Below are 14,576 nucleotides of genomic sequence, written 5' to 3' on the forward strand. Positions count from 1 at the left end.
CGATATCCCAGAAAAAATTGTATAGATATTATTAGTGACTCGACCTCACACCTGAAACAAACATGTTTACAAATTAATATTACACTTTTAAGATTCTTTGTCAAGAAAGATTGTATATATTATATTTCTGCAAATGATAATGAAATTGTCTACAATGAAATTGAAAATAGTTATGTATTTATATTCATAATAGATACATGTATGTGTTACGTATTGGACAAAACAATTATTAGTACCATTAACATTATCATATTCTTGATGTTCGAGATTATTCCATTAAACATAAATATTATAAATTTAATGTCCCATATTTTAAATCATATTGTAATAACTATTTTTAACTTCTTAATTTAATTTTAATTTGTTACGAAAAAAATTCAGTTGTCTTAAAAATAATCTAGTGTGTTGCACGAATCAAAATACTACTAATATTATATTTCTCCAATGTTATATTCTATATTATTTAATATTTAATTATCAATATTATTTTATTAATACCGATTCAGTTATTCCATCACCGACTAGTTGATCTAAATGGATTTAATTAAGGATTCAATTTTCAGAACATAATTATTTGAACATTAATCTAGTCATTCACATTTCTATTAATATAAAATGAAAAGTATAACATAAAAAAATCTGACATTGTCTTTTTGATAGAATATAAGTTATTTTTTATAAATTATGCATCAATGTAATGTGGCCACCTCTTAAAAAAATTACACATGCTATTTCTTAATTTGCGAATATGGCTCCTCACATGACAAAAACGTGAGTGAGGATAGAATGGTAATTGCACACTGTTATCCAACCTTCACTATATATACGATGACCTCCAAATTCTAGGGTATAAAAAGCCCCAAATTTCTCCGCTCCCAAACGCTATTGAGCCAAACCCAAACGTTAACTCAGAAGCACCAGCAGAAGACGAAGAAGAAGACGAAACATAAGCGAACCACTCTCTAACGTCGCCACCCGATTCGTAATACGAATTCCATCTCTTAGATCTCCGTTTCTCCGCTTCTGCGTTTTCTCGCTTCACCGCAATCGCTTTTAGCGTTATTTTTTCTTTCTATTATTACTTTCTATTATATGAATTCCTCTGAATTATTTCGGTCCCGTTTTCGATGCGTGCGTTTCAATCGACGCAGATCACGTTTCGTAAGCTGCAATGGCGACGTTCGAACTTTACCGCAGGTCGACGATCGGAATGTGCCTGACGGAGACGTTGGACGAGATGGTTCAGAACGGTACTCTCAGCCCTGAGCTCGCGATTCAGGTTCTGGTCCAGTTCGATAAGGTACAGTTTAATTGCTTGTGACAGTTAGGTTTCTGTTTCTGGATCTGTTTTAACGTGTTATTATTATTTTTATTTCATTTGCGTCTGGATGATATTTTAGTCCATGACTGAGGCTCTGGAAACGCAAGTTAAGAGCAAGGTCTCCATCAAGGTAACATTGCAGCATTTCTTTTCCTCTTCTAATTATATTCACACACACTCACACATATATATACATAGAGAGAGATTATATAGTTTGAGTTGCTAAATTTTGGATATGGTATGTATGGCCATTTATTTACTCTTCTGATGTTGATTGCGGTTAGGGATACAAGTGATTCGAGGGGTTCAAGCCTAGCCTAGTCTTGTCTGAATGGAATAACTATTTGTTGTTGATCAATGAGTTAAGCTTGACTCTCTTTTCTATATGAGTATAATTAGCTAAGACAATTTAGTCGTAATTAAATTAAATGCTAATTTATTGAATTTAAGCATTGTTTTAATTATCGTGCTTCAAAATTTTCATGTTAAAGCCAGTTCACACGTAAAGGAACTAAAACATGAAAGTTGAGATTTGTCTTTAGGTCTGTTTGAACCAATTTCTCAATAAGGACTTATGAGAGGGGAAAAAAAAGAGAAAAAAAAAGATTTCTTTAGCTGATAACATTAGCTTATGCCCAAGTTAGTTTGTAGAAGTTTTACTGGACGACTTCTTTGAATTTTTATTTTTTAATTTGTGCATAATCTAATTTTAACTCATAAAGAACCTTATTTAATTTTTCTTCTTATTTTTCTATCTTACAAGTCCTTGTGAAGAAGTTTGTGCAAACAAATGCTTTGTAAAGAAGCCAAAATTTTCAGTTCATTTGATCATTCATGAATTGCGCTGCTGGCAAAGTTCTCTTCTTGGCGTAGTGAGTTATTGGAATTTGATGAGCTAGGACATGCTTGCATTTTTTATCCTTTTTATTTGTTAATTTAGGGAATAGATAAAGCATTACTAATTTTTCTAACACTATCGCTAATATTAATTGTACTAGTCAATAGCACTTAGCGGCTTCTAATGGTCATGCTCAAAAACCTTATCCCTGATATTAAATGTTATGGAACTCTGATGATTGTGGCACTATCGCAGCAACTTGTGATTGTGGCACTATAGCAGGTAATTAAGAACTTGCTATTAATAAATGAATAAAGTGACAAAAATAATTCAAGGGATTTTGAAGGGCAGTGTTGTTATATGGTGGTGCCATTGCTGATGTGGTGGAATGGCATTGCTGATATTTTGCCGACCACCGTATGCAATTTTTGAAGGAAGGCCTGCTATGAAAACCCAAAGGCCACAATGGTGTGTTTATATAGTGGAATTTTGGCCATATACCACTGATGAACACTGCTAAAAAGTAATTCATTCAAAGTTTTTTTTTTATTTCGTAATTGAAGCATTTAATACATCAATAATGCAGCTAACTAAGGTTCAAATCCTTGCTAGGAAGGTGTCTTCGAAGGAGAATTACTGCAGGGAACCAAATATTTAATGAATGACTTTATTCTATTATAACTACAGTAAATAACATAAAAAGGTTTAATTGCTTTACAACTACCTTAAAGGCTTAAACAACTTTTAAAAAGGAATAAAACGAGTAAACAAATGAAGTATGTAAGGAGAACTATATGAGGATTGTTGTTTGGAATAAGTTGGTCTTGATGCTTGTCTGTTCAACTTATGTTGATGGCTTAAAAGGTTATAATTGCTTCATAGTGTCAGTCTGTAGATTTTTGCCGAACATATTTTTTTGTTACCTTTAAAATATCCTCTTATCCCTTTTGCTATAACTTAGGTAGTACCAAGCTATAAGCATCAGGGCATGCATGAACATTAACATAAGGAGTAGAAAATTATGTAGATTATTTGAGACTTGAATGTATGTTTATTATGGGGATCTTGATGCTACAGCTTTGCCCATAAAAATATTTATTATTTTTTTATGATTTCTGAATCTTTTTATGGTTGTTTTTAAGGAAGCCTCACTGTTTGTGTGTTTCTCCTTCTTTTTTCCTTGGTTTTCTCCTTCATTTATTCCTTGAAAGTCCCTGGCCCTTTTTTGGAATTACATATGCAAATTGAATGTAATAAACTTAAGGCTTGGTTGAGTCTTTCACTCAAATTTGTTGTGACTTGGAATTGGTTCTAAAATTTTCCCCTGTTGGTAGGAGAGAATGAAAGTTTCACCATGAATCCTCATTAAGGTTAGTGGTATCTCTGTGCCTTCCCCCAATCTAAACTTTTGCTCACAAGAAAAGCTTGACATTTGCTATTTCGTCGAAGTTGGGGTTGAATTATGGAAATTTCATTTATTTATGATCCCCCATTGGAGGATAGTATAGTCTCTATACCAGCTACATTTCTCTTTCTATGTACGTATCTTTTGTTATTTTCATGATTGAGTATGTTTATCAAGTCATAAAGTATGCTCATGAAAATTTAAACTTATGGTTGAAGGGAGTATGCTGTCATTTGTTATTGGACTTAATAATATGACATTGATATTCCTATTAAAAAAAACTATGAATACCTACACACGTGATTCAAACAGAGAATGCTTACGTGGTTAGCCATTTATAAATATTTTTTCACTTAATTTTATGGCTTTAAACATTTGAAATTCATTGTCAGGTATGCAGTCAATTGATTTTATATAATCTGCTTATGCTTTATTTCTGGAAATGAAGCTAAATAAGTCCTTTTTTGTTTGTCATGGCTTGCTGTGATCTTTGTCACTGTGACCATTGCTTTATTTGATTTTGACCATTAAGGATTGCTTATGCAGACTTTTAGACTACAATCTATGTTGGTTTGTTTTCTTCCTTTTTTTATTTATTTGTTTGGGTTGGGAGGGGTGAATGCATATGGTATGTACATGTAGCATTTTTGTTTTGTGGAGATGCTTGGTTGGAAGAGGTTCAATTTGTTTCTTCTAGTGAATCTTTACATGGGGAACGTGAAAGCTTTTTCGTTTAACAGACTGGAATCTTCATAAAATTTAAACTATTTCTATATTTGCAAATTGAAGTCTGAAAGGTTCTACACGGAAACTAAAACGTAAAATCTTTGTAGATTTAGTATGACACTTTTCTTTGCTTGTTATAAAATCAATAAAGCAACCTAACTTTTGGTTTTCAAATTATATTCTTATTTTGTTGTCAATAAATATGGGTAGAAAAAATTCCCAATTTTCTCAAGTAGTAAGCTCTGGTATATTCTTGAGGCTGATCCTACTAAATAGAATGTTATTATTATTTGTTTTTCCATGTAGCCATATTATTAGTGTATGTAACAAAAGCAGGTGGATTCAAAAGTAGAGCAAAACAATGTTTCACTATCTGAAATGTTTCTGGTCACTAACTACATAACAGTTTTTACTTTTGTAAATGGATGTAATCATGATCTTCCCTGTTCATGTAGCTCTAAAGAATAAATGTTCATGACTCAAGTTCTCGAGCTTAGCTATGCGTGAGGATTTTATTTTCTGTTACTGATCCGGAGCATATTACCAACATAATGCAAATAGCTATGAGTTTCGGTCTTTATCTTTAGGGATTAATTGGTTAGCCCAACCACTATTGATCATTCGAGGCCTTTTCTGTCGTATGATTTGGTACTATTACCCTCTCTGTATTGCATTCTTTTGAATGTGTTGAAATGGTACTGTTTCTTGCCTGACGGAATATTAATTTCACCATGGGCTGATGTGATTTCATGTTACCAGTGTGTTTAGCAGCTATTCCTTATACAAAATGTGGTGCTGCAATCCTCCAATACCTCCTTTCAACATTTACGCATTCTGTGTTGGATACTGAATTTCTTAGTCATGTAATTCTTGAACTATGTTTGGATAACAGGGACACCTCCACACGTATAGATTTTGCGACAATGTTTGGACCTTCATCTTACAAGATGCATTGTTTAAGAACGAAGACAGCCAAGAGAATGTTGGACGAGTTAAAATAGTGGCGTGTGACTCGAAGTTGCTCACACAATAATATGCCCAATTTCTGCCACCTTGCGGTGAAGGGGAAATTGTTGCATCTGCTGGTACTGTGGGAATGGTGGTCAGACCATAGTGACGGACCACAGTGACTGGTCTTAAATTCTTGCAGGAACTAGCAACTATTGTATGTTATTATAGATTATAGATTTAAATGCCATCAGTCTTCATATTATTAGGTAATTAATGCCACAATGAGAATACCGCTTGGGAATTGGATGAATCCACTCTTCTTTTAACTGTAGTTTGATCTATTCATCTGAGTACCAGCAAACTACTTTATTTTTATTCGGCAAACTATTATGGTTCACAGGCTATTCTTTTAGTAGATTACGTCGTAAAATCTGGAAAGGAAATAATTTATCGTTTATTTAGTTTTTACTAGAAATTCCGTCAGTGAAAAGTACACATAAATAATGAGAACTTGTAGTGTTTATTATTTTTTACTAACTCCTTCATTCACCTTGGTCATGACGACCATGTTTTTCTAAGACTTCTTTAATTCCAAATTCCAGTGTTTGGATCTCTTTCGTCTCAACCACGTTAGGATCCATGGTTTTCATCATGCAACAACGAAAGAACACAAATCTATGTTTCGATTTTATTTTTTTTTAATTTGCTCCATGTTTTGTATGTTTAGCTAAATAATATTCTCGTCGTTCATGACAAATCTCAAGAAGTTCACGACGTTAAAGGAGGCACCACTCGTAGAACTAACAATATAATTCGTATGTAAATGTTTTAAAGCAGTGTATACAAGTTTTCATTAGAATGAGTTGCAAGATATTTGATACTCTATATTTCAATAATGTATTTCATGTACAAAAAGGATATTGGTCAATGACCAGAGATATAGGAAAACACACTTGAGCCCCTTTAATGATAAATTTGTTTTTGAATAAATTTTGTCACTGTATTGAGGAGATAATGTCTTTATTTTAAGGTTTAAACCCTTTGATCCTCATTTTTTAAACTGTCTCAATTGGGTCATATTTTTTGTAAAAATGAATCAATTTTATCCAACCGTTAAATGCTCTCAGACGGCGTTAAGTTTAGCTGAGGTGTATTTTATATTTTGATAGCGTGACATTATGCATTAAAATTGAATGGGTGATGTGTTTTAAATTATCAAATCCACGTAGCATTAAATTTTGCATTTAGAATTTAGTTGTTAAGATGTTTTCATATTCCTGGAAGGTTTTTAGTTTGAGAGGGAGAAAGGATGTGTGTCTGGGGAGTGAGGGTTTGAGAGAAGCATCCGCGCCACGTGGATTTGATGATTTAAAACACATCATTCATTCAATTTTAATGCACAATGTCACGCCATCAAAATATAAAATACACCTCAGTTAAACTTAACGCCGTCTGAGAGCATTTAACGGTCAGGATAAAATTGGTTCATTTTTACAAAAAATATGATCCAATTGAGACAGTTTCAAAAATGAGGACTCAAGTGAGATTACCATACAAAAATGAGGACAACCGAGGGTTTAAAACTTATTTTAATAACATAATATTTTGAGAATACATTTTAACGAGTTAGGTATGAGGTTGTATCTTCCACGGGAGAATCCCAGTCCAGTGCTTTTGACCTTGCAGATGAGAAAATCAACAATTGTTTTGTGTTGGGTCGAAGTAGTCAATGAAAAAATTAGGAGAAAACTTTACAAAGTTGGACAGTTTGCTAATAGCTATCGAGGTGAGAATGATAGCCTCAAGCATCAAAGTGCAACATGATCTTCTTCCTATGACTCTAAATAGGAACCACTCGAAGAACATCTTTTTCTTTGGGAGGAGGAGATTTGTCAAACAAAGTAAAACAAAGAGTGATTAAGTCACCAGTTTCAGTCCTTTGTCGGCACAATCCTTCAATTTCTTTTACCTAATTTACAAAACCTTCTTCAACATCACCAATGGAACAAATAACATAATGACCATGGACAATGAGATTTATCCATCTAATTATTTTAATTATTTTAATTGTTAAAAAACATTAGACATCAATAAACTTATAGTACTTATTATTTAACTTTATTTCGTATTTATGTTGTTTACGTTTAATTTAGTTCTTCTCAAAGTTAATATAACTTAAATTTAATCAATATTTAATATGATTTTAAGCATGTAATATCTGAATAGTTTGATTCATGTTTTGTTGTTGATTGTTGATAATATTTGAATCATGTCATTTATATGTTGGTAAAATATAAACTTAGATATTCTCAAAATTGATGTCATTTAAATTAAAATGTTATTGATATGATTTTAAGTTTCACAATATTTGAAGGATTTGAGTCAAAATTGGTGTTGGTGATTGATAATATTTCTTGATAATAAAATAGTGATTTGGATCAACCTTGATGTTAATAAAACATATCACTAGAAAATTATATGAAAATATTGGTTGATAGTATCAATTGACACTTCTAATATTCTTTTACAAATGAATTTATATTACGTGTTTAAAATTTAATTATATTAAATAATTAATGGATGTAATTGTTATTGTTAGTAATTTCATTTACATTTGATGACATATTCAAAACTTATGACAATTTTCATTTTTCATAAGTAGTTTTTATTTAGATGGTTTACATTCATAATTTATCCACACATATATATTTGTTAGTAATTTTCTACAGTATTTTCGTATAAAAATCTTGTAAATAAATACTGACAAATGTTGATATTTACTAACAAATTTCTGTCCTTCAAAAAGCTTATTTGTCACCAAAATTTTGAACTTACAAATAAAAATTAACCGTTGGTCATTGATAATAGACAATTTTTTTTTGTGACTAACATATATTTATGTGCTCGGAAATATATGGATATCTTTTAGTAGACTTATATAATAAATATAAAACAAAAGATCAAGAATTGAATTACAAGGTGGAAACGTATATGAATGACTAACTTAGTAATGATTATGATATATCATTGTGTTACATAAGGGGTAGTTTAGTGTTTTTTTTTTCAAAGACAATGAATAAACGTTTGAGACAATTACTTTCTATAGCCACGAGATCGTCATATTGTTTACCAATGGTCAAAATATTGTAGTTTTGCCTCTACAAGGTTTGATTGTCTAAGGTGATGAGTAAAAAGCCTAAAATTACATTCGTAGTTACTTTGCTCCATCAATTCAAAGAGTTTTAATTTTTCACGTATTAAATATATATATATATTTCGTCTTACATATTGTTAATTAGTGTAATATATTCCTTATTATTCAACTAAAAAACCAACAAATAGTAAGTGGAATCAATTTCTCATTTGCACTTAGTATATTAATATCTATAAATTTGTATTGATTAATTTTTTCATTAAATTAAATATAACATTTTGAATCCTTAGTTGAAGTTCATTATTACTTTTAAGGACGGATAAAAAATCTAAATTGTCGAATCCATTTTATAACTATCTAAATCTATATTATTTTAAGTATTTAAGTATGTTTAAATGAATTTAATTCAAATTTAAATTTATATTTTTGGATTTTACATACATCTATTTAATTAGATTTACATAAGGTATAAACTAACTATTTTTTTTAATTTTGAAAATTCAAAAACAAGACGTGTCTACTTTATTTCAAGTTACAAAATGTTAAGTTCAGCTGGCTCGATCCAATCAAAGTTAACACAAGTTGATTTGGGCTTAGATCGAATTAAGTTAATTTGGATTCAAGTTGAATTAAGTTGGCAAAGCTCAATTCAAACAAGTTACAGTTAGGTCCAAGTCAAGCTGAGTTAAAACAAGCACAAATCAAGACTAGTTGGGCAAGTCGACATTCAGTCAAGTAAGGTTGGGTCCAAGTTCATTTGATTTAAGGTTGGCTCATGTTTAGTTGAGGGGTGTTGCTCCCTCCACCACCCCAAGTGCTTATGCACCTCCCACTATTTTCTTTTATTCCAAAAATACTCTACACCTCCCCACTATTTTCTTTTATTCCAAAAATACCATACACCTCCCCACTATCCTCAACAATCTTTCTTTTTCTCTCTCTGCATTAATGGAGCATTCATATGGCCTAGATTTAAACTTGTGATATATTGCAAAATATAAAATTCAGATAAAACTTCAATATTAGTGCTTTTACCACTTCTATTTTATAAACTTAAAAGTTAGATGCAAATATAAAATAATAAACATAATAATATTAATAGTAAATATTATATTATTATTATTATTATTATATACTAACTTTATAATGACGAAAGAACTAAATAAATTCCAAATCTTTAACAAATAACTTTTCTTTTATATTTTAAGTATTTAATAATATTTTTATATTATTTATCTAATAAATTAAATACTTTATTCAAGTTATTTGAGTCAAACATGTCGGTAAGTTAAAACATAATATAATGTTAAAAATTATAGATATTAAATGTAAAAAAAACACATATATATAAACATTTTTCTAGAAATTTAAAACAAAATTTTACCATTTATTAAGTAATTTGAAGAAAAAAAAATATTGAACAGTGAAAATAAGATTGAATCAAACATATTTAAGGGAAAGTGTAAATAAAATTTTGCAATATATCACAAGTTCAAATCTGAACCATGTGAATGCTCCATTAATGTGGAGAGAGAAAGAGAAAGATTGTTGAATATAATGGGGAGGTGTAGAGTATTTTTGGAATAAAAGAAAATAGTGGAGAGGTGTAGAGTATTTTTGGAATAAAAGAAAATAGTGGGGAGGTGTAGGAGCACATGGGATGGTGGAGGAAACAACACCCTTAGTTGAGTTAGGCTAAAGCTAACTTGGACCTCATCCCATTAAGACCAATTTGGGTCTCGCTTCATCAAACCAAGTTAGGCCCAACTTAATCAAGATCAAGTTAGACAAACCCTATCAAAACCAGGTTAGGCTCAGCTTGACCAAGATCGAGGTGAATCGTGCCTGAGTTGGCCTAGTCCTAGGTTATGTCGAGTCGACCCGAACTCAAGTTATGCTAAGTTGACATGGGCCCATGTTGAGGCGAGTTTATTCCAATCTAGGTCAAGTTAAATAGATCTCGTCTCAACCCAAGATGAGTCTAGTTAATTAGGCTCAGGTCGAGTCAAATTGAACTGAGACCAAGTCAAGTTAAGTCAACTTAAGTCGAAGTCGAGTCGAGTCAATTGGAGCCTAATCAAGTCAAGTCTAATTTTGCCCAACTTTAGTCGAGTTGACTTGGGTCCAAATAGAGTCATGTAGGTCCAAATTTAGGTTAAGTTGAGTAAGTGTGTGGCCAATTCCAACTGAATCAATCTTGCCCTAGGTCTAGTCAAACTCCCCCGATATTAGATTGAGACAATTCAATCCAAGCCTAGGTCAAATTAAGCCAACTTGGGACTGATTAAGTATAGTTAACCTGGGCCTAAATTGAGCACAATTGACTTGAGGATAGGTCAAGTTGAGTTCATCCTAAGCTAAGTCAAGTCGAGTCAGGGTAACTTTTTATTAGTCGGGTTTAGATGGGTCCATTTTCATTATAGTGAAGGTTGACCCATGTTTAATAGAGTTGGGTTATGCCCAGATTATTCTTAGTTAGACTAAGACTAGGTCAAGTCAGACCCATGTTGAGTCGAATCAACCCAAGCCTATGTAGAGCCAAGTTGGCCCAGACATAGGTTGAACTGAGCTGACTTATGCCTATTCGAGCAAAGTCACCATGGGATTAAATCGAGCCAAGTTTAGTCGATCTAGGTTAAATTGGGCTAAAGTGGGGTCAGGTCAAATTCGTCTAGGTCGATTCAAGCCGAGTTTGGTCTGTGTTTGCGTATTTGAGTACATATTTGTTGTTAGTTCATCAACAAATTCATAGATTTAGGTTTCATATATGTCATTTTTTAGTTTCTTGCCAAAATTTTGATTTTAGTAGGATTTATTTACCATTTTTTTTGTGTGTGACCTTATACACCTTTAAAGGAATCTCTAAAATCAGATTTGTGATGTATGATTATGTGATTTATGTTCTGGAAAGTTACAATAAAGAAAAGACAAAATAGCTAAATGAAAAGTAAAAAAAAAAAGTACAAAAAGCAAAAGTAAAAAATAAAAAGCAAAGTACATTTCACACTACCACTACTACTTTTTGGTGTGCATTTGTATGATGATTTGGTGGCTGGTTTTCACCTGAAATTCACGTCCCAAACCTATGTTCCAGCATATGGTCCATGTCATTTGATGCAACAAAGTTGGCCTAGTGTCACATGTACTCAAAAATTGGCTAAAGGACAAAAAAACATCTTTTTTGCCCTAGTAATTTTTTAGTTTTTGTGATCTTATTTAGAGCTTTCCTTAGGAATTTCTTTTGAGTGTTGAACCTTTATTCTTAACCATTTATTTGCTTGCTTGTCTCCTTGCTAATCTTGGTTTTGTCACCTAAAAATTCCATTTAAGATAGCATTGTTCATTTTGACCTTTTTTTTGTTTTTCTCCTTGGCTCTTTTTCATCTTTTGGTGGTGTTGATCTCTTTTGGTGTAGGTTTTTCGTCCTAGAGGTGATCCAACACCTTGGAGGTAGTATCTTAAGTGAAGAAGGCCTTGTGGAGAGCTTGAAGTCTTTGTTGAAAACAAGAAGACGTATATACTTAGTGAGGAAGAGAGATTTCGTTGTATTTTCTTTGCATTGTAAAATTGTCTTTGCCCCTCTTTGGTTTGTAATATTTGGCTTGTTAGGGGATTGTCCTAACAAGAACATTGGACACTTATTATTTAAGCGTTATTTGTAGTTGGTGGGTAAAAGGGAACCAAAGTTCCTTCTAATTCATCATTAGGCCACATAATGTAGATTCATTACTTTTCTTAATTGTGGTAGTTTAGTGTGTGTTTACTTGTAGTCTAAGTTTGAGTCCCTTTGAGAAGTTTGGTGCAAAGGAACTTGAGATAAACTTTGGCTAGGAAAGACTTGATTTCTAAGCAATCCATTATGATTTACCTCTCTTTCTTGGAAATGAACTTAAGTCTCTTTTGCTTCCTTAAATCTCTTAAGGAAACCTATTTGGAATTCAAGTTTTTTTGTTGCATTGCATATTTTCAAAACTTTGAGAATTTCTAAGATTGCATCCTATGAAATTGGTAGTAACTCTAGTGAAGAGGTTAAACCCACTTTGAAAAACTTAGCCAAAGAGCTAAAGTCACTAAAAATTTGGCAAAAGCAAGAAGTTATTTTGAAAGAAAAAGAAAATATGAAAAAAGAAGAATATCTTGCTAAATTGGATGAGGAACTTAAAATTCTCAATGAAAAACAAGAGAAACCCCAAGAAGAGATAAGAAAGAGCAAGAGTAGAAGTAGAATTCATACTAGGAGGAGTTCAAGGACTCTAACTCAAATTACACACACTCCTTCACACCATGAAGTAGATAGTATGGTTCTTAACCAATATTATCAACCTCCATCACATAGAGTGAGGAGATAGCGTGAAAGGGAGAACCCTCCTAGAGAGATTATGGTGGATCTTTCCCTTATCCATTGAAAGGAAAATGTAGAGGTTTATCTAGATTGGGAGATGAAGGTAGAACAACTTTTTGAATGTCATCAAGTGAGTGAAGAAAGAAAAGTCTCCCTAGTCACCCTAAGTTTCCAAGGGAATGCCTTACATTGGGAGCTATATCCTTCATATACTCACTATTATAACATTTGTTTTAACTTGTGTAATAAAATAAGTATTTGACCCTAGTGGAGAAGCGCACAAAAGTTCCAAAGAAGATAAGGAAGTTTGCCTTGTTCCATGTCGAAGATTTGAGGGAAAATCTTTTTCAAGAGGAAAGGAATGATGGAAAATTCCCTAACCATGGTCAAACACTTTTAAGAGAGTAGAAGTCATCCATGAAGATGGTATCAACTCTACCTTGTGAGCCACCTTTAGAGCCATCATGGAGCATGGATTGAAGAGTAGTGTAGGATATATAGGCCATTGTATTCGACCATGTAGTGTAGGTTTGTTTAAGGTCTGTATTAAGGCTTAAGTAGCATAGGATTCTCCTTAAGTTAGACATCCAAACCAAGTGGAAAGTGTGTCATGTATCATGCTTCCATTGTGGAGGATTTGATTTTTAAAAGTGGTCACATGACACTTTAGGAGTGGAGAGAATTTCTTTTTGGTAGTGGCCACATGTCCCTCCACCATTGGAGAGAATTTTCTTTTAGTAGTGGTCATATGGTACTCTAGGAATGAAGAGGATTGTGTTTTGTGATTGGCCAAATGTCCTCCCATCATTGCAAAGGATTTGTGGACACTTGTCCACTCCTTAGAAGGTCTCATTTTTTGCCATTAAGAGCAAATGTGGGAAATCATGTTTTTAGGATTAGAAGGAGACATCATTGGCTTATAAATAGAGGTGTCTCCACCCTTGTATTTTATCTTGGATTAATGTAATGTTATGCTGTCAAATTATGGTCATACACTTCCTAGATTAAGACTAGAGCAACCCTAAAGGTCTCTCTAGTCACCTTCCTCCTTGAGTTAGCCTCATCTTTCTTGGAGCCATCACAAACCACCTCACCATCACCATACACACCAAAAATCGTGAGCTTCTACCCCTTTCACCACCATAGCTCATCAACCTTGGACCTTTTCCCACACCATTTTCGCACCATAACTCCAAAGAAACACTCATTCATGCATATCTCCTAGTTTTGGCCCAACCTAACTAAGGAGGTTGCTATCAAAGCGTTATCAATTTTAAATAAGATTAAAGAAGGGATTATTTCAATAAAATAAAATAATCTACGTAAAGAAGTGTTTTTTATACCGAAAGAGAACACACATACATAATAGAAGGATGACACTAGTGTAATGGTAGTTTATCATACCATAATATAAAACAAGTCTTTAGGCTAAAATTGGAACAATAGTCTAGTATCACTTATAGACTACGATTCTCCCAATCATTGTAGTCTATTATTACTTATACACCACGGTTATCAAATAATTGGATTCTATCATCACTTATAGACTACGGTTTTCTTAATAAATATAGTGTATTATCATAGACAACGATTCTTTTAATAACCATAGTCTATTATTTTGTTAGAGTTTTTTTTAATATTTGTTCCTAATTAAGTAACTTGGACAAAAATAGAACCAGAACTAGTGAATCTTAGTTGGTCTGCCCTTGAACATATTATATTCAGAGTATAAACTAAAAACCACTAGTTAAAGTTCACTTAAATAAAAATGGAAATTGCACAAATTTTTGTATCTAGGCTCAAACTGAAAACTAAGGTTCACTCCATATAACAACAACT

General features: G+C 32.4%; 1 protein-coding gene across 1 annotated transcript; it reads left to right on the top strand.

The window, feature by feature from the left end:
- Positions 1–849: 849 nt before the first annotated feature.
- LOC108338567 (transcription initiation factor IIA subunit 2) lies at positions 850–5,572 on the top strand. The gene is made up of 4 exons (XM_017575516.2): positions 850–982; positions 1,152–1,300; positions 1,401–1,451; positions 5,183–5,572. The coding sequence occupies exons 2-4, from the start codon at positions 1,172–1,174 to the stop codon at positions 5,321–5,323; spliced, it is 321 nt and encodes a 106-aa protein (XP_017431005.1). The 5' UTR covers positions 850–982; positions 1,152–1,171; the 3' UTR covers positions 5,324–5,572.
- The last annotated feature ends 9,004 nt before the right edge of the window (positions 5,573–14,576 follow it).

This window comes from Vigna angularis, chromosome 7 (assembly GCF_016808095.1).
Source record: "Vigna angularis cultivar LongXiaoDou No.4 chromosome 7, ASM1680809v1, whole genome shotgun sequence".
In the NCBI taxonomy this organism is placed as follows: Eukaryota; Viridiplantae; Streptophyta; class Magnoliopsida; order Fabales; family Fabaceae; genus Vigna; species Vigna angularis.